Source organism: Vipera ursinii, assembly GCF_947247035.1.
Source record: "Vipera ursinii genome assembly, chromosome: 1".
NCBI classification, from domain to species: Eukaryota; Metazoa; Chordata; class Lepidosauria; order Squamata; family Viperidae; genus Vipera; species Vipera ursinii.
In genome coordinates, this window is record NC_139512.1 from 50,522,474 (window position 1) to 50,548,539 (window position 26,066).

The window sequence follows — 26,066 nt, forward strand, 5'->3', positions numbered from 1 at the left end:
TTTCCTGCCATTACTTGAAAGACCATAGTAGTAATCTCCTGTGACAATTGGAAAACAATTTGTGTGCTGAGTTCTCCTTCAGTGAAGTGAAATGGTTTGAATACCAGTGTGCACAAAGACTGGAAACAAGATTTTAGGTGCCATGATACCGCTTTTCTCACTCCCAATTCGTAATTTATTGTACTATTAAGTAGAAGCAAAAAGCTTCTTTTAAGAAAGTCAAAACCATACAAGGGCCTCAGGTAATATCGTTATTAAATCTGATACTTGTGTTCTGATTTTTCAGTTATCCTTGGAGGGTGGGTATGCAGGAAATTTGTCTCTTCCCTCCACTCATTGGGTTACTAATTGGTAGCTTTGGGCCCTTCTTACGTGTTACTTAATATTCAAAACTGACATGAGATCCATAGCTCTAGATATGTGTAAAAAGAAAGAAAGCTGGCCATAACCATTGACAGAGCTCTAGTTTCCCTGGATAAGTTCTCAATGTTGAACAAGAAACCATCCAACAGCTCTTGTCTTTGCCTATCATGGGACAATAATTTGTGAATAATGAGCATTATTAGTACTATTCAAACCATGGTTAGGATTTCCAATTAGATACATAAAACTTCAACTCTTTCTTGATATCAAATGGTTATCCAGATTTTTGTAGCCAAGATTGGAGAGGCTTTAGATCTTAGATACACTTTTAAGATAGGCAATACTTGTTTTTCAGGCTATTTCTTAAAGCCCCTGGTTTCAGGCCACACAAACGTTTTGTTATAATAGTTCAAGAAGAAGCTAATGTTTTGCACTCACAGACTACATTTATCTAATAGGACCATGTGGATGGTAATGTCACTAGAGAAAACTGGCAGGAAAGGATTAAGGAAATACAGTAAAAAGATTCACAGGAAGTTTATCATACCGTATATGATTTTGCTTATCAGTTACACATTTTTAAAATACTGATTATTATGTAGCTGAATTCCAGCAGTGCAACCTCTAAGGAACTGACATGCATTGAGTAAGCTTCTGATATCCCATTCCTGCAACAGATATAATTCCATTTGTAATAATAGTATTGTTATATTCTTTGGGGCTTGGGGATAGGCTTTTTATTATCAGCTGCTCAATCAAGATGCAATTGTTCACATTTATTTATTATAGTAAATGTAAACTAAGTAATCTACTTAGTTTTTTGCTTCTTGCTGAAAATAACTGCAATGGCAGTTTTCTTCATTTCTGAATTTATAGTTCTGGTTACTAGCCCATTTTACACTCATGCAAAAACATCAATGTCCATCTCCCCTTTTTGGATCTCACGTGTATAGAGTCAACATTGCACAGTTATGACATTTGCTAAAAGTTGAAGGACATTCTTTAGGGAACGTTTATTGTTTTTTTTTAAAAAAATTGAATATCGCATCTACTACAATCTCACCTTCCTCCTCCTCCTCCTCCAAAAAGTGTAAAAAGTCCATGTTACTGCTGAGAGATCAGATAATCTGTTGATTCTTCTTTACTGTATTTTTGTGATACAGTTTCCTTTCCTTCAGGCCCTTCTAAAGCAGAGCCGTTACTGGACCCATCCAACAACTACTATGAATCACAGAAAGGTTCATGTCTTAAAATGTCAGCTGGCAATGGAGCATCCCAAATTGTATTATTTCTGATTATAATGACCACATTTCCATATCACTATGATTACCTGTATGTTATGCATGTTTATTGCCTCAAGTTTAGGTCACTTTAATTTCAAGTCTTCCATGACCTCACCGAGACATTGTGACCTAGGATATATGATATCTCTATAGTCACATAGCTGAGACTTGGGTCAAGTCTTCTTTGCTGAGCTGGATCAAAATGGATCAGAATGAAGGTCAGAGATCTCATTTCAAAAAGTGGTGTGTTGGTAATTTAAGGGGCAGTGATGGGAAACCACATTAGATTTGTATATTAACTTTTTTTTAACAGTCATGAAAAACTCCTGTTTTGTAGTTGTTGCACAACCTGGCTAGAATATTCTTTCAATAAGCACGGCAAAATTACTAGCAGCATTCAGTTCAGATGACCTATTAACATCAAAATATGGGCCTGATGTAAGCTGAATCACTGGGGACAACTGATGCACAGATATTCATACCCTATTTTCTTTGGTTATTTTCTACCCACAATAAATTCCCTGAACTGCCCGTTTGACTTTTTAACAAGTAAAACTTTTATTTGCATTTTTTTTAATTTACATGAGGCTTCAAATATTTCATAACCCTAGACCCGAGGTAACAGTGAACAAGCTTTTATACTAGCCAGAGGTCGCATGAGCCAGTTTGGTGCAGTGGTTAAGGCGCCAGGCTGTATAGCAGACCACGAGTTCTAGTTCTGAAGCACAAAGCCAACTTGGGCCAGTTATCCTTTGTCAGCCCTAAGGAGGAGGCAATAGCAAACCACTTCTGAAAATCTTTCCCAGAAAACTGCAGGGACTTGCAGACAATGGCCAGTAGTCAAATTACTCAAAAACACTAAAAAAAGATATAGTATATATAAGAAAATAGCCCTTTTCCCTTGCTAGACACAGAAGAGAATTAAGCTGTATGCTACTTCCATTATCCCCTTACAATTGTAGTTGTTTAAAAAATGGGTTATGTGAATCCTAAGCCTGGTCATCTAAAGATGAGTTGTTTGTACTCCTGGTAGTTATTTTGAGTAACAGAATATGAGCTGCCCTACTATTCTAACTAGCTGAGGATATTCTGGTGTTTATTAACTGGATATAGCCAGCAGGTAAGAGTTTCTAGTTTTTCATCTAATCTGATATTTGTTTTACATAAAAACATGTAAATCAACTCCACTAGAAGCCAGTGATAGGGAGGAGTAATTATGGAGACAATTCAACTGGAGTAATTCTGGAAGAAGCAAACACAGGGAAAAACTTAGTGAAACCATTCCCTGTAGATCAAGTGTGTTTATGAATGTTGGTATGTAAAAATAAGACCAAAGAAGAACTGGATCAACATAAATGTTAGGTTTTAAAAGGTTAAGACTAGATAGTACTTTTTTTTGTTAACACCAATATTTTAAACTGACAGTTATTCTGACTGGTGGCAGAAGAAAAACAAATTAATATATGTAACAGCAACTACTAGGCAAATAAAAACATCTTTATTTTAAAACAAACGAAATTCAGTGTTCAGGGCGTCCATGCAGTTCAGAGTTTAAGAAATCTTCTCAGGTATTGACATAAACTGCTATCAATATAGTGAGATGATGAAATAATGGGTAATCCCCGATTTGCACTGCTACCCAGCTATCTGGATAGCGCCAAAGAAAGAACCGAAGTCTTCCGCATCAGTGCTTAAAGAGTGGGGTTATCCCTCACCGCGGTTTTTTTTCTGCTAACGTGTAACAAACGTGCCAGCAGCCGATTTACACACCCTTTTTAAAGAAGTATAAATTGCAAGTCGAACTGGTCCTTTGATTCTGTCACCCTATACCAGGGGTAGGCAACCTCGGCTCTTTTATGACTCGTGGACTTCAACTCCCAGAATTCCTGAGCCAGCCAAGCTGGCTCAGGAATTCTGGGAGTTGAAGTCCACGAGTCATAAAAGAGCCGAGGTTGCCTACCCCTGCCCTATACAGTTAAGCAGACTCTCTTCCATTAAAACAGGGATCTTCAAACTTGGCCCTTTTATGACTTGTGGACTTCAACTCCCAGAATTCCTCAGCCAGGCACGCTGGCTGAGGAATTCTGGGAGTTGAAGTCCACAAGTCATAAAAGGGCCAAGTTTGAAGACTCCTGCATTAAACTTTGGGAAGCCCACCCATCTCGTTTTCCCTTCAATCAACTCAACGAGGGGGGAGGGGCGGCATGCGGCGTTGACATTCTCTCTCTCTCCCCCTCCCCCACCGCCGCCGCCTCCGCTGTTTATCGCCCGCGGGACAGTCCTGCCAGGTCGGGTAGCCCCGCGGCTCCCTTTTCAATCCGGATCTCTCCGCTCTTCGGCCAAACTTTGACAACTCCTCCTCTGCCGGCGGCGCTACGGTTACCCAGCAGGGGCCGAATCGGGGACTTAACAAGGCCCGCGTAGAAAGGGGTGCGGTTTTGGGGTTTGGCTCTTTTTTTTGTGTGTGTGTCCCGCGTGCTTCTCGTTGCAAGTCGGTGGAATCGAGGGGAAGGAGGCAGGCGGACGGGCGGGGCTGCGCAAATTTCCACTCGGCTTGGCTCGGGGGAAGGGCCTGGGTCCCAACCAGCCCCCCCCAAAGCCCGGAGAGAAAGCGCAGAGCCGCCGCCGCAGCAGCACCCTCGTCGACCTCCGGGAGATTGGGCGAGGCGGAGCCAGCCTTCCGCGTGGCTGGCTAGCGGCCGGGAGAGAGGGAGGGAAAGGAGGAGCGGGCTGGCGGGATGATCGGGACGGTCCTCTGTTACGTCCTGCTGCCCCTGTCGCGGCTCCTGCAGGCTTTCCAAGGTAACCGCCTCCCCACTTCGGACTCGCCCCCCCTCCCCCGCTCGGGCGAAGCAGGCCGGCCGTCGCTCCCCTCTCGGGGCGGGATGGGACAGAGCGTCCAATCAGGCGAAGGGCATGGCTGCTGGGCTGCCGCCGCCCCGCCGAGGCTTCTCGCTCGCTCGCGTGCCAGGCCCCGGCCTTGGCCGGGCAGCTGGCCCAACGGCGACTGGGCGCCCGGGAGGAGTATGCCGCTTGCGCCGCTTGTCTCCGCCCAGCGCTGGGAGCCGGGCTTTCATTGGGCCTTCCCGCCCCCGCCCCCTCCCCGTCCCGTCTTCCGGCGTGCCGGCGAAGTTTCTTCTCTCGGGAGGATCAAAACCAGCCCGAGTGAGGCGGCCGTGAGGTTGCTCGTAACTCAGATCAAACGCTGAAACGGCTCCTGGGAGTTACAGTGTGTTTTAAAATCTGTAAGAAAAGGCAAATGGTTGGAACAAGAGGAGGATGGGCGTGTGTGTGTGATAATAAATAAATAAATAAATAAATAAATAAATAAAATTAATTAAATTAAATTAAATTAAATTAAATTAATTAAATTAGGAAGGAAGGAAGGAAGGCAGGCAGGCACTTGGGCAGGTGGGATCGGAGGACCGGAAACAAGTTGATAACTTGGCTTGTTTTGCTAATGATTGACTTTTACCTGAGACTTTACTTGCATCGTTTCCTTGCAGTCTTACGAGGTAGATCAGTTTTTATTTTCCCTGCTGTTCCAATTGGAAGGGAGAGGGTGTAAGAGCAGGCGTTGCCAACGTTTTTTATTTCACAAGTATTCAATTCGGTTAGGGTTGCCTTGGACTGCACGTGTCGCGTTTCAATTTCTTTTTGTGGCCCTGTTGTGAGATGTAGAAATGGCCCCTTGGTTTTAAAGTTACTTTCTAATAATCAGGATGGTTTTGAGACTGCGCTATATCAAATTTCAGGCCCTCCGTCCTAAATAACATGCTTAAAACTTTTTGTGTATAACTTCATTCTGTTTCATTTCTTCTAATCTTGTTTACAAAGTAAAATCTTAATTTTACTTAAGTTTGGTCTTTGTTTCTACAGTGCTTATTCACCTGGTCAACTAATTTTTGAAATTAATGTCAGTTAATTTGCTTTTATTTGAATCAGGATAGAAAAGTTAGGTTAGGTTTGTCAGTAAGCACGTCTTGTTTACTGTCCGATTTCAAATTCAGCTAAATCATAAAATGTTGATATTGCTGAACCCAAATATTCAAACTCCTATGTGAGACTTACATAATGCACAGTTGTTATAGATCCTGGTTCCCTATTTTGATTCCAAAAGCAACATCATATTCACCGACACATTTCTTTGTGCTTTCCAGAATTCTTGCCCTACTCAATCTTCATTGTTTTGTGGATTCTGTTTTTTTTTAAAAAAAAAAAACCTGGATGAGAAAGATAACACTACTCTCAGACATAACCTATCTTTTCTAAAATGTCTCTGGACTCCATATACAGGGAGTGCAGAATTATTAGGCAAGTTGTATTTTTGAGGATTAATTTTATTATTGAACAACAACCATGTTCTCAATGAACCCAAAAAACTCATTAATATCAAAGCTGAATATTTTTGGAAGTAGTTTTTAGTTTGTTTTTAGTTATAGCTATTTTAGGGGGATATCTGTGTGTGCAGGTGACTATTACTGTGCATAATTATTAGGCAACTTAACAAAAAACAAATATATACCCATTTCAATTATTTATTTTTACCAGTGAAACCAATATAACATCTCAACATTCACAAATATACATTTCTGACATTCAAAAACATAACAAAAACAAATCAGTGACCAATATAGCCACCTTTCTTTGCAAGGACATTCAAAAGCCTGCCATCCATGGATTCTGTCAGTGTTTTGATCTGTTCACCATCAACATTGCGTGCAGCAGCAACCACAGCCTCCCAGACACTGTTCAGAGAGGTGTACTGTTTTCCCTCCTTGTAAATCTCACATTTGATGATGGACCACAGGTTCTCAATGGGGTTCAGATCAGGTGAACAAGGAGGCCATGTCATTAGATTTCCTTCTTTTATACCCTTTCTTGCCAGCCACGCTGTGGAGTACTTGGACGCGTGTGATGGAGCATTGTCCTGCATGAAAATCATGTTTTTTCTTGAAGGATGCAGACTTCTTCCTGTACCACTGCTTGAAGAAGGTGTCTTCCAGAAACTGGCAGTAGGACTGGGAGTTGAGCTTGACTCCATCCTCAACCCGAAAAGGCCCCACAAGCTCATCTTTGATGATACCAGCCCAAACCAGTACTCCACCTCCACCTTGCTGGCGTCTGAGTCGGACTGGAGCTCTCTGCCCTTTACCAATCCAGCCACGGGCCCATCCATCTGGCCCACTCTCATTTCATCAGTCCATAAAACCTTAGAAAAATCAGTCTTGAGATATTTCTTGGCCCAGTCTTGACGTTTCAGCTTGTGTGTCTTGTTCAGTGGTGGTCGTCTTTCAGCCTTTCTTACCTTGGCCATGTCTCTGAGTATTGCACACCTTGTGCTTTTGGGCACTCCAGTGATGTTGCAGCTCTGAAATATGGCCAAACTGGTGGCAAGTGGCATCTTGGCAGCTGCACGCTTGACTTTTCTCAGTTCATGGGCAGTTATTTTGCGCCTTGGTTTCTCCACACGCTTCTTGCGACCCTGTTGACTATTTTGAATGAAACGCTTGATTGTTCGATGATCACGCTTCAGAAGCTTTGCAATTTTAAGAGTGCTGCATCCCTCTGCAAGATATCTCACTATTTTTGACTTTTCTGAGCCTGTCAAGTCCTTCTTTTGACCCATTTTGCCAAAGGAAAGGAAGTTGCCTAATAATTATGCACACCTGATACAGGGTGTTGATGTCATTAGACCACACCCCTTCTCATTACAGAGATGCACATCACCTAATATGCTTAATTGGTAGTAGGCTTTCGAGCCTATACAGCTTGGAGTAAGACAACATGCATAAAGAGGATGATGTGGTCAAAATACTCATTTGCCTAATAATTCTGCACTCCCTGTAGATCCCAGATACTTCTTTTAAAAACTAATAATAAATATCATCTTGTATGAAATGAAATGATGAGTGAATGCAATCCAGGGCTTTGCTTGCCTTCCTGTAATGGGTATTTGGCCCTTGCCACCAGTCAACCACTTTGTGAATGTACCCACAATGGACTCTCAAAATCTGAATCTTCCTCACTCTCCCAGAGAGATTGGAAATCCCTGATTTAGAAAAGGGTGATTTGTTGGTGTTTATGAATGGGATGCGGTGGCTCAGTGGGTTAGGACGCTGAGCTTGTCGATCAGAAGATCGGCAGTTTGGCGGGTCGAATCCCGAGTGCCGCGTAGCAGAGTGAACGCCTGTTGCTCGTCCCAGCTTCTGCCAACCTAGCAGTTCGAAAGCACGTAAAAATGCAAGTAGAAAAATAGGGACCACTACGGTGGGAAGGTAACAGCGTTCCGTGCGCCTTTGGCATCTAGTCATGCCGGCCACATGACCACGGAGACGTCCTCGGACAAGCGCTGGCTCTTTGGCTTTGAAACGGAGATGAGCACCGGCCCCTAGAGTCGGAAACGACAAGCACGCGTGCGCGGGGGAACCTTTACCTTAACCTTTACCTTTATGAATTGTTAAAGGCATTATTGCAGTTAATTTTACTATGCTTAAGCGAGTTGTTTCTAAAGTGAACATATGTCCATATTTTTGACAGATGCTTTCTTTACCTGTCGAAAGAACGCGCTTCTGCCAAAGAGCACATCTATAGACGGCCTTTCTGGTCCAATTGGTGGGAAGCCAAGCTTGGAGGAGAAGCAAGCCCTGCTGCAGCAGTGGCTGGAGAAGGGGGCTGGGGGAGGTTGCACTAATGAGAGGGCTTCGGAACGGGACAAAGTATCAGCCATTTCGGCTGTGGAGTGGCAAGAAGGCCCAAAGCTACTGATGACGAGCTTAAGCAACTTGATTGTCTCACCACAGTCTAATGACCAAGAGGAGGAAGAGGAACATCAGCAGCCACTGCTGCAAGAGGTCCCGACTGAGGGATCTTCTGGGCTACAGGAATTTGTAGAACCGACCTTGGCAAGCTCACATACACAGGAAAAAGAGGATGTGGAAGTCAATGCTCCATGGGCAGCAGTACGGACAGAGGGTGATCTTCCAGATGAGGATGCTGCTTTGTCCACAGAAGTATGGATTGAAGATCCTGCTGTGCTAGCCTGGAGTCCTGCCCAGGAGAATGATGTGATATCAGCTGAGGCAGTAATGTGGCCTTTTGCAGATGCAGGTCAATTTCAGCCACTCCCCCTAGACATACCTTATCATGGTAAGTACCAATGCATTTCACTGTGTGACTTTGACTTTACTGGATAAGAGCAGAGTTGCTATTACAATGTGACTTGATGTGTTAATATTAGTTACGTTAGATATTGTGGGAATACCTCAGTCTTACCTTGCTTTGAATTCCTTCAAGATATCTGCTGAATCTTCTAAATTCCTTTGATGGTTAGAGATATTACACACTGTGAGCAGTAACAAGGACAAAAATATGTAAAATAACTAGCAAAAACATGCAAATAGTACATACTAATTTAATCCACTGCATTACTTATGTTCAAGAAGAATACCCAGTTACAATCTATAGACAGGAACTTTTCAAATACTTGCTTTCAGACTGGAATGGCAAAAATAACATTTTGGGGGAATACAATCACCATAGTAGTAGAATCCAGTTCAGAGAGGTATCCAGAGGCTAGTTTGGTATTTCTGAATATATTGCCCAAATGCTCACTTCTGAATATTTTTAATTTTGGAATAAAAGCTGGTAGTCTGTCATGCTAAAAATGTTTGTGAAGTATAACGCATTTGTTTGCAGAGTGCTGCAAAGGAAAGGAAAACTCTCTCATTCTCTGGAAGAATCAGAATTACTCAGTTGTACAGTAAAATTTATTTAGGTTAAATACAGAGGTAGCCTTAATGTTACATCTAGTTTTGCTCTTTAGGTCAAATTATAGGTGGTGTTACATCAGAATACTGTAGTGCATTTAACTTTAAAAAAAGCTTTTTAAATGAAATAATTTTAAGAGACTGACACTGTTGTCTTGAAAAATGGAAGTTGATACCTCTCCCCTCTAGTTTTCTGTGGGTCACAGCACATGAGCTACGGCATCATGTGTAGCTTTCCAAATGTATCATAAAAATGCATTATGCAGACTAATTATGGCTAGAACAAACCAAAGAATATAGCCATAAATTAATTCAACGAAAAGTGTTAGCTGTAATTTTATTTATTTATGAATGGATTTTATCAGTGTTCTGCCCCTTCTCCCATCTTCTTAACAACAACTCTGGATGGCCAACAAAATTGTAGTCCTTATCATGCATTCAGGTGATATTCTAACTCAAACCAAGTCGGAGGCACATGAGTTGCTCAGGATGAAAAGTCAAAGGATGCATTTGTATTAAACCAGCTTTTATGACTTAGTAATTTACTGTGAAGCACAGGCTTAGATTCTAGTTAAAGTTAATCCTCTCTCCAGTTGCTTTTTGCTCTCGAGGACAACAGGGTGTCAGCCACAAACAGACATTTCCAGCATAGATCCAAACAGTGTCTTGCACTTTTTGCTTTTGCACAGAGATTTTGTGGAGAGACTGGGAAGATCTGTCTTCCTGCAACCCAGAACTGAACCCAGAGAGTGGGTCTCTGTTTGAATTCAGAGTAATGTCTTACAACATTCTGGCTCAGGACCTGATTGAGCAGTGCCCTCATCTTTACATGCATTGCCATCCGGATACCCTAAACTGGAGCTATCGTCTTGCAAATCTCTTACAGGAGATCCAGCACTGGGATCCTGATGTGAGTATAACTTGGCGGCTTTGTTGTATTTGAGTATACAAGTAGTCCTCAGATTATAACAGCAATTGGAATCAGGACTGCTGTCACAGTGATGCGATCACAAAGCATGATGTCACATGAATCATTACTTAGCAGTAACAATCCCAGCAATGCCAGTTGCTCTTGTAATCCCAAGACACACAGCTCATTAAGCAGGAGGTACAGGAGTCCTAGGTAAGGAGTGCATGGGTGCCACAGGGAGATTGGGTAGGCCATAGGACACATGGTGCAGGCTATGACAAGTGCAAGAAGGCTGGAGGAGATGGATGGTGTAGCCCAGTGGGAGGCAAGATGGCCAGGGGATGGATGGTGTGGCAAGTAGCAAGTGCAGGAAGGCTGGGATGGTGCAGCAGGACACAAATGGAGGAAGGCCAGTGGATGGAGGATGCAGCACAGCAGAAATATAAGAATGCTGGTAGGACTTACTGTACTAGAGTGACTTGCAACATTCCTTGCAGGCTTCCCCATTGACTTTACTTGTGGGAAGCTGGCAGAGATGGTCACAAATGGCATGATCACAGGACACTGCAACTATCATAAGTGCAAGCTGTTTGCCAAATGCCCATATTGTGATGACGTGACCACAGGGACACTATCATGACTGGAACTTGGAGGACCACCTACTCGGCGCTGCCTCAACTTTGAACAGTCAAAGAATGAGTGTCGGGATGTGAGGACTACCTGCATTTACATTGCTACTAAGAGGAAGCAAAGGAAATACAAGGCCCATAATGCCTTGCATTATAATAAAGCTTCAGAACATTCCTCACTCAAAGTCTGTGGTTCACCTGTCTTTAAGCCTATCTTTTCTGAATAATTAGGAATCAATTTTTGAGGGGGAGAGAACTATTTAGCCTTTTAGCTAATACCATTCTGTCAGTCTTATCAATACATAGAAAACACAATTTGATAAACTAATTCTACTATATTGTAAAGCTACAATAACAGAATCATGAAAGTCTGAAAGTAAAATTCTCCCACTGTCATCTTTTTGTTGTTGTTGTTGTTAGTTGCGAAGTCGTGTCCGACCCATCGCGACCCTATGGACAATGTTCCTCCAGGCTTTCCTGTCCTCTACCATCTTCTGGAGTCCATTTAAACTCACGCCTACTGCTTCAGTGACTCCATCCAGCCACCTCATTCTCTGTCGTCCCCTTCTTCTATTGCCCTCAATCTTTCCCAGCATTAGGCTCTTCTCCAGTGAGTCCTTCCTCCTCATTAGGTGGCCAAAGTATTTGAGTTTTAGCTTCAGGATCTGGCCTTCTAAAGAGCAGTCAGGGTTGATCTCCTCTAGGACTGACCGGTTTGATCGCCTTGCAGTCCAAGGGACTCGCAGGAGTCTTCTCCAGCACCAGAGTTCAAAGGCCTCAATTCTTTGGCGCTCAGCCTTTCTTATGGTCCAACTTTCACTGCCATACATTGCAACTGGGAAGACCATAGCCTTGACTATACGCACTTTTGTTGACAGGGTGATGTCTCTGCTTTTTAGTGTGCTGTCTAGATTTGCCATGGCTTTCCTCCCGAGGAGCAAGCGTCTTTTAATTTCTTGACTACAGTCCCCATCTGCAGTGATCTTGGAGCCCAGGAAAATAAAATCTGTCACTACCTCCATTTCTTCCCCATCTATTTGCCAGGAATTGAGAGGGCCGGATGCCATGATCTTGGTTTTCTTAATGTTTAGTTTCAACCCAACTTTTGCACTCTCCATCTTCACTCGCAACAAGAGACTCTTCAGTTCCTCTTCACTTTCTGCCATTAGAGTGGTATCATCTGCATATCTTAGGTTGTTGATATTTCTTCCGGCAATCTTAATTCCAACTTTTGATTCATCTAGCCCTGCCTTTCTCATGATGTGTTCTGCATATAAGTTAAATAGGTAAGGCGACAGTATACAGCCTTGCCGGACTCCTTTCCCAATTTGGAACCAATCAGTGGTTCCGTGTCCAGTTCTCACTGTTGCTTCTTGGCCCGCATATAGGTTTTTCAAGAGACAAATAAGATGTTCTGGTACTCCCATCTCTTTAAGAACTTGCCACAGTTTGTTATGATCCACACAATCAAAGGCTTTAGCATAGTCAATGAAGCAGAAGTAGATGTTTTTCTGGAACTCTCTAGCTTTCTCCATGATCCAGCGTATGTTGGCTATTTGATCTCTAGTTCCTCTGCCTCTTCGAAATCCTGCCTGTACTTCTGGTAGTTCTCGATCGACATACTGCTGGAGTCTAGCTTGTAGGATTTTAAGCATAACTTTACTAGCATGAGAAATGAGTGCAATGGTGCGATAGTTTGAACATTCTTTGGCACTGCCTTTCTTTGGAATTGGAATATAAACTGATCTTTTCCAATCCTGTGGCCACTGTTGAGTTTTCCAAATTTGCTGGCAAATTGAGTGTAGCACTTTTACTGCATTGTCTTTTAAGATTTTGAATAGCTCAGCTGGAATACTGTCACCTCCACTAGCTTTGTTGTTGCTCAGCTTTTCTAAGGCCCACTTCACTTCACATTCTAGGATGTCTGGCTCGAGGTCAGTGACCACCTCATTGTGATTATCAGGGACGTTAAGCTCATTCTTGTATAGTTCTTCTGTGTAATTTTGCCATCTCTTCTTAATCTCTTCTGCCTCTGTTAGGTCCCTGCCATTTTGATCCTTTATCATGCCCATTTTTGCATTGAACGTTCCCTTCATCTCTCCAATTTTCTTGAAAAGATCTCTGGTCCTCCCTATTCTATTGTTTTCTTCTATTTCTTTGCACTGTTCATTTAAGAAGGCATTCTTATCTCTTCTAGCTATTCTCTGGAATTCTGCATTCAATTGGGTGTATCTTTCTTTTTCTCCCTTGCCTTTTGCTTCCCTCCTTTCCTCAGCTATTTGCAAAGCTTCCTCAGACAGCCATTTTGCTTTCTTGCATTTCTTTTTCTTCGGGATGGTTTTGGTTGCTACCTCTTGTACAATGTTGCGAACCTCTGTCCATAGTTCTTCAGGCACTCTGTCTATCAGATCTAATTCCTTAAATCTATTTGTCACCTCTACTGTATATTCAATGGGGATATGATTTAATTCATACCTGACTGGCATGGTGCTTTTCCCTACTTTCTTCAGTTTAAGCCTAAACTTTGCAATGAGAAGCTCATGGTCTGAGCCACAGTCAGCTCCTGGTCTTGTTTTTACTGACTGTATAGAGCTTCTCCATCTTTGGCTGCAGAGCATATAGTCAATCTGATTTCTGTGTTGACCGTCGGGTGATGTCCATGTGTAGAGCCGTCTCTTGGGTTGTTGGAAAAGAGTGTTTGCTATGACCATCGTATTCTCTTGACAAAATTCTATCAGCCTGTGCCCTGCTTCATTTTGTACTCCAAGGCCAAACTTGCCTGTTATTCCGGTTATCTTTTGGCTTCCTACTTTAGCATTCCAATCCCCCATGATGATAAGGACATCATTTTTTGGTGTTAGTTCTATAAGGTGCTGTAGGGCTTCATAGAACCGGTCAATTTCATCCTCTTCAGCACCGGTGGTTGGGGCATAGACTTGGACTACTGTGATATTGAATGGTTTGCCTTGGATTCGAACTGAGATCATTCTGTCATTTTGAGGATTGTATCCCAGTATTGCTTTTCCTACTCTTTTATTGACTATGAAGGCTACTCCATTTCTTCTGAGGGATTCTTGCCCGCAGTAGTATACCTGATGGTCATCTGAATTAAATTCACCCATTCCTGTCCATTTTAGTTCGCTGATACCTAAGATGTCGATGTTCAGTCTTGTCATCTCTTGTTTGACCACGTCCAGCTTGCCTTGATTCATGGATCTTACATTCCAGGTTCCTATGGAGAAAAAATCTTTACAGCATCGGACTTTCCTTTCACCACCAGACATATCCACAGCTGAGCGTCCTTTCGGCTTTGGCCCAGTCGCTTCATTCTTTCTGGCGCTACTAGTACTAGCCCTCTGCTCTTCCCCAGTAGCATATTGGACGCCTTCCGACCTGAGGGGCTCATCTTCCAGCGTCATATCGTTTTGCCTTTTGGTACTGTCCATAGGGTTTTCATGGCAAAGATACTGGAGTGGGTTGCCATTTCCTTCTCCAGTGGATCACGTTTTGTCAGAACTCTCTGCTATGACCTGTCCGTCTTGGGTGGCCCTGCACGGCATAGCTCATAGCTTCATTGAATTACGCAAGCCCCTTCGCCACGACAAGGCAGTAATCCATGAAGGGGACTGTCATCTTTACAGTTCAATAACTTAAGAAGGGTCCCTTCTAAGCCTCTTGCTCCATCCGCTATGCACCTCTGGGCTGGGCTGTGTATTATCTGACTGTTCCTTAGCTAGCGCCTTTTCACCACACCTCCCAAGTTCTTTCCCACCTACCATTACATATTTATAACTGTAATTGGGGCTGTTGAATCTCTTGCTTCTTTTAACACTTTTCACTTTCTGTTTTCACTTAAATATACAATTCCGTACAATCACGAAATTTGCTAGGTAGGTGGCCCTCCTTTAACAATCACTTGTTTAGCTACCATTCAAATTTGTGACAGTGCTGAACGAGTGGTACTTATGACTGGTACCACCTTGAAGTTCTAGCCATCCCTGCTATTGTGTGATTGCCATTTGTGACCTCTTTGCTGGCTTCTGACGTACAGAGTCAATGGGGAAACTTATAATAAGTTGCAAATGGTGACCCCATGATGTCTTTACTTAAAGTCAGTGTGGGATTCGCTTAACAACAGCAACCAGAAAGGCTAGGATTTCCACTACTAAATGGTGTAGTCAAGTGGCCTCATCACTTTCTGGCAACTCCAGTCCCAATTCTCATAGTTAACCAAGGACTATCTGTATTTTTCCTTTTATGGCAAATGTAATTAAGGGAGGATAATAAATTTGGGAGAAGTGAAATGTAGGTAGTGTGAAATAATTTATTTGTTCTGCCTTAGAAAGATATGACATAACTTATTATAGATATTTTCTTCTAGATTCTCTGTCTCCAAGAAGTTCAAGAGAATCATTATTGGGAGCAGTTGGAGCCAACGCTGATGATGATGGGTAAAACTTCCTTCTGATAGTGAGCTTAGCTCAAGAATATGCTTCTTGATGCTCCAACCAGGATCAGTAAAAATGCCTCTTGGTGTTTAACAGCCACGGATGTTTTGGGATGATTGGCTTTACTTTTGATAGTCAACATGGTTTGGGGGAACTTGGAGCTTTATGGATGCTTTTGAAGCTCTAGTGCATATCAGGTTTTGGAAGGGAGGGTGTACTGAGCTTTGTTTTGCTTCTCCTTTTCCATGCATTACCTTCTGAATTGAGTTGAGCCAAGATGAGCAGTGCCTTCTTCATCTCAAAAAGATCAAAGAGGCATATGTAACAAGAAGCTTTTGTCATTTGGCTAGGCTTTACCTGTATCTACAAGCGGCGGACAGGAAGAAAGACAGATGGTTGTGCAATCTGTTACAAGCAGAATAAATTCCAACTGATCAGTGCTAGCCCTGTTGAATACTTCCGGCCTGGTTTGGATATCCTCAGCAGGGACAATGTGGGCCTGGTGTTACTACTACAGCCCTTATTAACAGAAAACCTGGGAGAGAAGGCAATCGGCCCTTTGTGCGTGGCAAACACTCATGTATTGTATAGTCCCCGTCGGGGAGACATCAAACTGGCCCAGATGTCTCTGCTCTTGGCAGAGATTGACAAAACTGCAAAACTGGCTGATGGCAGTTACTGCCCCATCATCTTATGTGGGGACCTGAACTCTGTGCCTGACTCACCACTATATAAATTCATCCGGAATGGCCAGTTGTACTATCATGGAATGCCAGCCTGGAAGGTAAGCAAAAGAAAGATATCAGATAGTCTTGGTTTAGCTCTTAAATAGTTTTATGGTTTCCAGCACCCCCTGAGAATCTTGCTTTTCTCTCCAACACAGCACTTTTTCAGGCTTAGTTCATTTATTTAAATTGACCTGGTTACTATAGAGGCCATCTGTAAAAATGTTGTGGCAGAAAGTGCTATTTTCAAGTAATAGCCAGCCAGATAGTTAAATATTGGGATGCTGCCGTGGCAGAAATTGACTATGCAGCCTCCCTCCCCCATTTCTCAGTCCTCTTATGCCTACCAAGTCACTGCTGGGAAGTGTGGTACAAGTGCAGTTCCTCTCTGCAGGGTAAATGAGAGAAATCTGTTGCTGGAGAGAACTTATGGCCGTGATTTGACATGTGTTCCTCATGGCTGAAAGGTTGCCTTTTACAAAATTATAAGCAATTAAAATAGAACATATACATACTTCTTGCATCCTACTACACTGCTACATGAGCAGAAAGCAGGAAGATTTGAACTCTCAGAATGTCTTGCTCAGCTAGATTTCCAAAGTCTTTATTTAAGAAAACTCTAGTTTGGGGTAGGGTGAGGAGTTCTTTCTCCGTAGTAGACACTAATTTGCTTGTTAGTGCAAATGCATCCCTAGTATTCTTGCATTTATATTGTAGATCAGTGTATCTCAACCTTGGCAACTTTAAGATGTATGGATTTCAACCCTCAGAATTTCCCACTCAGCCTGGAAGTTGAAATCCACACAATTACAGTATGGTTGACAAACACTATTTTAGATTAGGGTTCTGGCTTTCTGATTTTCATGTGGTTGTTCTAGAGTTTTGGAACTTTGGATTATTTTCCTCAAAACACTTGGTGGGTATTTTGTGTTCTGTTCTTTCTTCTTTTTCTCCCTACAAAGGTGTCTGGACAGGAGGAATTCTGTCAGAACCCACACCAACGGAAATTGCTGTTTCCTCTGTGGCCTGGCTGCCTGGGTATAACAGATGACTGCCAGTATATCACTCTTTGTCAAAGCAAGAAGTCAGGTGAATCTCATGGTAAAATTGAAGTCGTAGGTCTTGTGCTTTTCAGTAATGTGTGTTCAGGAAGGGACATCTTCTTTTCAGTGCGAGTCCTCAGAATGACAGGCTTTTCACTCTCTGAGGTTCCTCGTTTTGTTTAAAGAACTTACCTACAGGCGCACTCGCTCAATGGCAGTTGTAAATTCATCGAGTTAAACGGGATCGGTGGTTATGTGGGAGTGAACAATCAATGACTTTCCAGGGTTGTACAGTGGTTCATTTTTGTTTTGTTTGTTTATGAGTTCTTAGTATTTGAAATTGTATCTGCATGGATGCATGGAGACGTGCAGCTTCATTTTAACAACTGTCAGCTGGAAATTAGAATGCAAATAACAAGTTTGAACACACTGTAACCATTCTAATTTTCTTTTCCCTTTTGGGTCTGCTTTTCATCTGCAGACAGACTTAAATACAGTCGTGACTTCCTGCTTCAGTTCCATTACTGTGATGTTGCCTGTGAGCGACCTGCAGACTTGATCCTGTTAGAAGGTGTGACAGATGCTGTGCCAGGTACCCAAGATTCTTCCCTGATTTTACCTCTGTCAGCAACAATATACCTCACTGCAGAAAATGTTCAACGTTTATTTAACAAGATGCTGCAGAAGGGTTTGTAAGTGTGGTTAAAGCAGCCTTTCCCAACATGGTGCTGGAAGTATTGGATTTTTATACTCCATAATTCCTGGGCATTTTTGCCTATACTTGGTGGTATTAGTAGTATGAGAATCCATATTGGGAGAGTCCTGGTAGGGAAGAACATCCTGCATGGTCTTGCTTGATTTTCATAGCAATCAGAAGAGCATCAGTGAATTCTGCAGTCTGTGCGGAGCTTTGGAATAATTCATTGAGGTAATAAACTGACCTTTCATGTTTTATGATTAAACCTGTGGTCATGCCCTATGAAGCTGAAGCTGGAAAGAAATTACTGTATATAAAGGAATCAGAATGCTGTTCACCGATGACATAAGTTTCTGAAAACTGAACACCGCAGGATCAAAACTGAACACCACAGGATCTGAATGGAGAGACTAGCAGAGTTTTAAAATGTGCTGGATCTGGCCAGGGACTATGGGGAGAAAAAAAATCTCCCATTGCATCCACATGGGAAAAAGAGTTTGGCATTGGGCTGGAATGCTGCTTAGTGTGCTGCCTGCCCTATGTGTCTCAGTGCCCATAGACACAACATAAGAAGAGGGCAGAAAAGCACACCCAGAGAGGATGAATAGGCACCTCCCCTGACTAGATCTTTACAGACGCAAACATGCAGGCAACATGTATGCATGCAACTTGATTGATACCTGGGGGCAAAGTGCAAGTTGTGCACACATGCACCTCTCACAGATGCAACATGCTACTTCACTACACAGAAGAAAATGTAGTCACCTTCTGTGGCTGCACCTAATAGTTGGGAAGAATTCCTGAAGCCATCACTGTTTGCCTGCAACACTGTTTGGCTTCAGAACATTGTTAGTTCTGAATCATATCTATTACTTTAAAAATGCTAGTGTTATTTCTTTCTTGGACCTTAATTTTTGTTTTCTGTTTCATGTCTGCACAAATGTTTTTAGAATGCAGCCGTGACAGAGTGAAAGTAGGCAAACCCATTTTTAACTTGACAAGTGTTGGTGCTTGAATTTATTCAGAAAGTTGTGGAAGTTATTCCAGGCTGTTGTGTAAAAAGATGGCAGTTTGCATAGAATATTGAAACTAAACTCTTGCGTCTTGGCCTTTGGTGTATTTTGCTGTAGGACGTTGGGGGCAGCTGGTTTTGTTATGCCTGTTGGAGTCAAATATTGCAAACTGGGTGGTGTGCTTGATCGAGTGTTTTGCTTTTGTTTTGTGCATTGCAGACCGTCCTGCATATTGGCCTAAAGACCTCACTGTAGAGAACAACTCTGATCCAGAACTGGTTTGTTCAAGGTAAATCTGAGTTGGGTATGCTGAGTTGGGATTTTGAGAGTTCAAGCACACCTGGGACTATCAGATGGGGGGAGGCTGCAATAAAAGATTAAAGAATGCTTGTCCAAGTGAGATTAAGGCAGACATTTTGTCAAGAGTCTGTGATTATATAACCAGAGGAAGGCTAAGAAAGTGAAGGATCTCTTGATTACATGACTCAGAATATATTGAAACTACAGGTAGTCCTCGACTTACAACCACAATCGAGCCCAGAATTTATGTTGCTAAGTGAGAAATTTGTTAGGGGAGTTTTGTCCCATTTTACTACTTTTCTTGCCACCTTTGTTAAATGAATCACTGCAGTTATTGGTGACACAGTTGTTAAGTGAATCTGGCTTCCCCATTGACTTTGCTTGTCAGAAGGTCACCAAAGGTGATCATGTGACCCCAGGACACTGCAACTGTCATAAATGTGAGTCAGTTGTCACGCACCAAATGTAAATCATGGGACCATGGGGATGCTGCAGCGGTCGTTAAGTGTGAAAAGTGGCCACAAGTAATATTTTTCAATGATGTTGTAACTTCAGTCACTAAACGAAGTGTTGAAAGTCGGGGATTACCTGTATAATGAGATTTTCTAGAACAAGGTACTGCTTTTTGTTGCTTTTGAATGTGATATTAATAAGGTTCCAGATAATTTTTTAGTTGGAGGGTTGTTATAAATATTCTCAGATTTCCTTTTGACATTTGTTATTTTTTGAACAGTTAGCAACATTTGGCATTATGGCTAATCCTAAAGAAAGTGCCCTTCATTTTCAGAGCACTTTCCATCACAATCTAATCCTGGGGCAAAGTTCACAGAGTTGCTTCGGTGGATAATGCCATATTAGAGTCCTTTCTCAGTATGCTCTCCTGGAACAGTCTGCAACTTTGCATTTGTGGATGGAAATGCTGCAGTATATTATATTTTGTCCTTTGCATGATTTCTTAGACTGTAATTAGCCTGAAAACAACACGAGCATTCAGCAGCAGTTAAAAGAAGCTGCTGGAAATGGGGATGTTGCCTGAACATCACTGACAATTTCTTCTCAAAAAGCTTCAAACGATTTTGTGGGGAGTGCAGAAAGAGAGAAAAGATAGACCTCCTCTTTTTCATAAGCTGTGTCCCAAATAATCATCAGTTCTTGGCATGCAGCTTTTGAATAAATTTCTGAAGCATGGTAATAATGAATGCTATCTTTAAGTTTGCTTTTCTTGCTTCCACTCCTATTGTTAAATGGCATCTGCCCCCCCCCTCTTCTGTTTTGGGGGTGTAATTTCTTTCCTGGTCATAGGTATCCAGGCAGTATTCACCATAGCCTCAACCTGACCTCAGCTTACAACCACTTCCTGCCTGAGAGAGGTTGCCAAGAGATTACAACCATGCCAATGGGAGTGGGAGCCACTGTGGATTATATATTTTACTCAGCCATGCCAATCGAGAATGATCAGGAAGAATGTGAGTAGGCATCTTTCTTCCAGCAAGCATAGGTACTTTCTGATCATCTTTGTTGATTTGTCAGATTTCTACAGTGGACCATTAAATGTATCAGTTTATACAGAGACAAGTTCTGTAATTCCAGCTTTAAAACAATGGTTCTGATTATGTATCTTTTCTGCTTCTTGTGGCTTTTCTTTAATGATTGTCAGAAGTGTATGGTGTTGTGTGTGTGTGTGTGTGTTCAAAATTATATGAACATCTATTTGTGCATTGGAGCTTTCTCTTGTTTTCCTTCTCTCTTGGGTTCTCTTTCCTCAAATCCATAAAGTCTATTTAAAACATGAAGAATTTACAGGTCCAAATGCTGTGAGGTGAAGTGAGAGAACTTCACGAGGAAAAGGAAATTGTCCAGTTCTGTGAACAGAAACTGATTTTCCTACAGAAATGGATATTTGTTCCATGTCAAAGGCTAATCCCTGCCTTTCTTTAGTTTATCCTGGGAAGAAATGTTGATGATTATTTCTGAGCAATGAGTTGCTCATTCTTCCATTCATTTGAGGTCTAACCTGATGAGTAAATTGAAAACAAAGTTTAAATTTAGCAGCACGGAAGCCAAGAAATTGACATATATCTACAGGACGACTGGAAACAGATTCTTATTGTGTAACTTCCCTCATTTGTTTCACTACTCACATTTTTCTGAATGCTTAAAATGAGTTATATGGACATTTGAGAACAGCCACTGACACCTGATCACATCAAATTTAAACAAAAACATAGCAAAGGTTATCAAGGGCCTGGTGTGTATCTGGACTTAGAAATGCATCTGTTGTAAATATTTCTTACATTGCTGTGGCTGTTGTTTGTGTATCGATCTGCATTGCTTTTATCTTCTGATAGCTCGATTCCAACTTTACTTTGTGGGGCCCTGTTCACATTTCTCATTCTGTTTTTTATTTAGATCGCAGGATGTACCAAGATGGAGCCCTAAAGCTGCTTGGCCGCCTCTCCCTTCTCTCTGAAGACATCCTTTGGTCAGCAAATGGCTTGCCAAATCCTTTCTGTTCATCTGATCATCTTTGTCTGCTGGCCAGTTTTGGGCTAGAGATTTCTGACTTCTAATCTTCAGGACTCTTGGCCTGAATGAGAAAATCATGCCACTGAAGTTTGCATCAGCGAACAAAAAGAAAAAAAGGATCTTCCCCACCCTCCCCCCTTCCCTATTTTTGAGATGTCCTTGTTCTTTTCTCCCTTTTTTTCAAGAGGAAATAATGATTTGGTTTACTCTAGAATTCTGTAATCTTAGTCTAAGCTTCACTGCCATTTTATGTCTGGCTACTGTACCATCTTTAAGGGCCTCCTGCCATCCAAGTGGCAGCCTTGTCTATTCGTTCTCTGGTTTGAAAGTATGCTCACACACCATTAGCAGGGCGTGTCGCGGAGCACAACAAAAGTCTGAACGGAGTCTTCATGTGGGCTACACACACACACACACACACACACACACACACACAAATACTTGCTTTGTGCTGCAGGCAGCAAGAAATCTCTATACTGTTATTATTGCACTCAAACCAGTGATGGTTGGTGGAGTGATTTTAACTTTTTGAGAGCTGGTGAGCTGTTGCTTCTGATGATCCTGTTTCCACAGGTAAATGCTTGTTGATTGGCGTGTCCCTCTTGTCTGTTTGGTAATGGAATTAATTCAGCTGGCGTCCCCTGACTACACAGAAATTTTTCCATAAAGATTTTCCTACCAATTTAATTTGTTTCCATGTCAACAAAGCTTCTTGAAAACTCTTTTAAGATTAATTTCATTCACTGCTCTGAGAACATTGCATTTTCTTGTCAGGTTCTTCAAGAGGCTTTTTATACATTGATTCACTACTTTGGGACGTTTTTTGCTGTCTCTGCTGACAACTAGAGTTGCAAATGAGGACTGCCAAAACTGATAGAAAATGACAGATGCTTTTTTTTTTAAAGGAAGTCATGTTGTTGGGAACTAGAAGTGGGCCTGACAGTTGCTGCTCAGGTGATTCAGAGTAAGGTTGGTCTGTACATAACCCCCATTCTCAATATATAGAAAATTTATTACAGCTATGTGCAGGCTGTGTGCAATGTTGTATTGGACAAAATGCCTTGGGAGCTTTCAGTATTTTAATTATTTTCTTCAATTTGAAAGAAAAATAAATATTTTTTTTCTAATTTCAGAAAAGTTGTAAATTTAGTCGGTTGGGTCTGGAAAAAGAGTAAACTGAAGCATCTTTGTGTGAGGCTTCAGTAACGCCCTCTGGTGGATGTTGCAGGTTACGCTTAGAATGTGTTGCTCGACAAAGATGCTAGAAAAAATGAACACTGGGCCTTAGGAGCTGAATACAATATAATAATGCCTAATTTTTAGATTCTTTCTCTTACAGGAGCAGAAAGAAAGAAAATTAGGCTCTGCAGATACATTTCTGAGTAATTATAAAAAGTTTTTCAGTTGCAAAAAGTATTCATTCTATTTCTTACTAAGATTCTTAGCTGGATTTTGTTGATTTGTGTGCTGTTCTGCTGGTTGATTTGAAAAATTTTAGGTTAGAATTCCAGATCTGTAATTATTTGCATGTAGTCTCAAGCTACGGGAGGTAAGGTTGAACCTTATTGCACAACTACTTCAGGTACCATGTTTTTCACCTAGTTATATAATTGGAGGGTCCTGATGTTCTTTACAAGCTCTTGATAAGTATATAGGTATATAAATATAAGTAGCTTATGAGCCACATGCAATTTCAAAATTGCATCAAAATGCATATTATGGTAAGAGAGAAGGAACTTTTCTTAGTTTTAAGGGGGAAAAAAAGTCAGGTAAACTTGCTTTAATAAAAATAACTGCCTGCCAAATTTGGTTGAAAATCCTAACTCCATTCCCTCTGCTCTCTGTGGCATATGCTTTCAAGCCTTAGGTGGAACTTCTTTTTGCAAAATGTTTTTGTACTAATAATGTTTTGTACTAATAGAGAGTCAAAGAGATTTACTCTGCAGTCTTGTACAGGTAGTCCTCGAGTTACGAATGTAATGGAGCCTGCCCATTTCATTCATAACTTGAGGATTCGTAGGATTGTATGGCATACCATGAAGGCCCTCACTCCCTGCTTTCGCCTATGCATTCGCTAACCGGATGCGCAGGTCATTGAGCGCACATGAGGTATCTCAGGGTGGGGAAAGCCATGGGGGGCGTGGCCCTAGGGATGGAACAGACCCCTTGCTTCAGACCACCCAATGCCTCCCCCGACCTGAGGTACCTCATTCTCACCACAATTGCTTCCCCCCCCCCATCCTGCCACGCCAGGTTCACTTACCTTGCAAAGATCTAGCAAGCTGTCTCCTCTCCAGCCTCTCTGCCACACAAGATCACGGCACTGAGAAGCTTCCAGTTTTGGCACCCAAAGTATGCAAGCTGAGTGGACACTTTGAGGCAGAGTGACTTCAGCCGTGAGATTACAGCATTGAGATGCTTTCAGTCTCCGTGTGTCACTCCCAGCCTCTGTTTTTGGCGGCAAAGGCCTTTCCTCAAGGCCTTTGCTGCCGAAAACAAAGGCCAGGAGTGGCACACTTGTGAATCCAGAGCTCCACTTCAGGCCTTCCCTCCATTTGCAAAGCCTTTTGCTGCAGATCTTGTCCAGGCCTCCGTTTGCAGAGAACATAGGTGTACTGTAAGATCATGCAACATCAGTAGTGTGAAATCTCGAGTGATCTTGCGGTACTTTAGGCCTCTATTCTCTGTTAACGCACCAGAGGCCTGAAGCAGTGAAATAGATTAAGAAATGAAGGCTCTCTAGATCTTCACAAGGTGATTATCCATAGGCCTAGTGCCTATTGAGACCCGGTTGGGGGGGGAGGGAATAGGCAGGGTGAATGTTGCAGTGCCTCTGCAGTCGTTCGTAAGGATGAACGACTGCCATGGTGCTGCAACATTCGTAATTTTGGGACTTGTTTGTAAACACTAGGGGGCGCTTATCACGTAACTTTGAACATTCGCTAAGTGAACATTCGTAACTCGGGGATTTCCTGTACTTACTACTTGTGAATAAACCCCATTGTACTCCAGATAACTTCTGAGTAAATGCATACCAGGACTGTATTCTTAAGGATCCAAATAAGAGAGATCTGCAGGAGTGGCGGCTTTCATCAACATGATAAAAGCAGCCACACACTGTAACCCCTGCCCGTTTTGTAGATGCACATATCGCAACATAAATATAAAGAGGAGTTTGTGTTACAATGACATAAAAAACGTTTATTAATTTGTCCTCCCTTGATGCCCCCATCTCCTGCAGACAGGCCTAGGCAAATCTCTTTCTTTGTTGCCAAGAAAATTACTTGGACTGTCCACCTTGTCATTGAAAGCAACTGTTTGTCTTTGGGTGATAAGGACCCACTTTAAAGTAACATTTAGAGGCACATTCATATGTATATATATCACTTTGCTTCTTCTCAAGACAGTTCATTAGGTTTTATTTTTTCCCCTCAAGGTATTTTTTACCAATATTTCTATTCCCACTAACAAATGCTGTTTTTATTTTATCTTGCATGCTCACTGTATGGTAAACAGATAGATTACATAATTGGTTTCATTTGATGGATTATATATTTGAAAAAAAATAAATTTTAATTAGTTCAGAGACTTTTCAGATTGCTTTTTTAGCCCAACTAGCAGCAAAATTTCTCTCCTGTTGAGGCTTTCTGAAAGTAGCCTCTAATCTCTTCTTAAGTAACATTTAGTTTAGGTCATACAGTACATATGAGATCTACTACTGTTCTAAAGCAGCATTACATGCATGATACTAGTTTGTACACAAGACATAAAACAATGAGCAGGAGCCTGTGATGTGACAGGAACCGTGTCACTTTAAATAAATGTGGAAAATTTAGATCATATTTAGGCTTTTGTTTTAATTTCATTAACTTGTTTTAAGACCTAATTTCTTTTAAGATTTTTTTAAAATAAGTGTTAGTCACTTGAAAAAAAGGTCTGGATTGGGGAAAGGTTTTGTGAAAATAGTGTGAAGAACTATGAAAACGTCTTGGATATAATAATGGAAGGGTCATAAGCTGACAAATCTCAATTGTCAATATATTGCAGTATATTGCAGTTCTCAGTATATTTCAGTTGATACAGTAATCCATCAAACATATCTCTTCATGAATTCTGTAGTAATCCTGAGTATAACTGCCATTCTCAGTGCTTAAGATCGCCATTTACAGCATGCTAGAAAGCTAACAGGATGTACACCAGCTCTTTACTGGAATTATTCCGTCTTGGAATATTGTTAAGAGCATTTTTCTGCTTAAAAACAACCCATTGCAGTTTTAACAGTACAGAATAATCATTATAGAATTGATGGTTTCAATATTACAGATACTGTACGTATTCTCCCTGAACAGGCCATTCCTGG

At 41.8% G+C, this 26,066-nt stretch overlaps 1 protein-coding gene across 1 annotated transcript; it reads left to right on the forward strand.

Annotated features, from left to right (window-relative positions):
* Nucleotides 1-4,303: 4,303 nt before the first annotated feature.
* On the forward strand, nucleotides 4,304-25,290 carry ANGEL1 (angel homolog 1). Its single transcript, XM_083352865.1, has 10 exons — nucleotides 4,304-4,448; nucleotides 8,187-8,795; nucleotides 10,105-10,325; nucleotides 15,336-15,405; nucleotides 15,753-16,186; nucleotides 17,090-17,216; nucleotides 17,652-17,762; nucleotides 19,100-19,169; nucleotides 20,483-20,646; nucleotides 21,590-25,290. Exons 1-10 carry the CDS (start codon nucleotides 4,385-4,387, stop codon nucleotides 21,748-21,750), a joined length of 2,031 nt encoding a protein of 676 aa, XP_083208991.1. The 5' UTR covers nucleotides 4,304-4,384; the 3' UTR covers nucleotides 21,751-25,290.
* The last annotated feature ends 776 nt before the right edge of the window (nucleotides 25,291-26,066 follow it).

Coding starts and splice junctions, on each gene's coding strand:
- ANGEL1 (XM_083352865.1), top strand. CDS start 4,385: ATGATCGGGACGGTCCTCTGTTACGTCCTGCTGCCCCTGTCGCGGCTC. Junction 15,406..15,752: donor GCCAACGCTGATGATGATGG/GTAAAACTTCCT, acceptor TCATTTGGCTAG/GCTTTACCTGTATCTACAAG. Junction 17,217..17,651: donor TTGTCAAAGCAAGAAGTCAG/GTGAATCTCATG, acceptor TTTCATCTGCAG/ACAGACTTAAATACAGTCGT.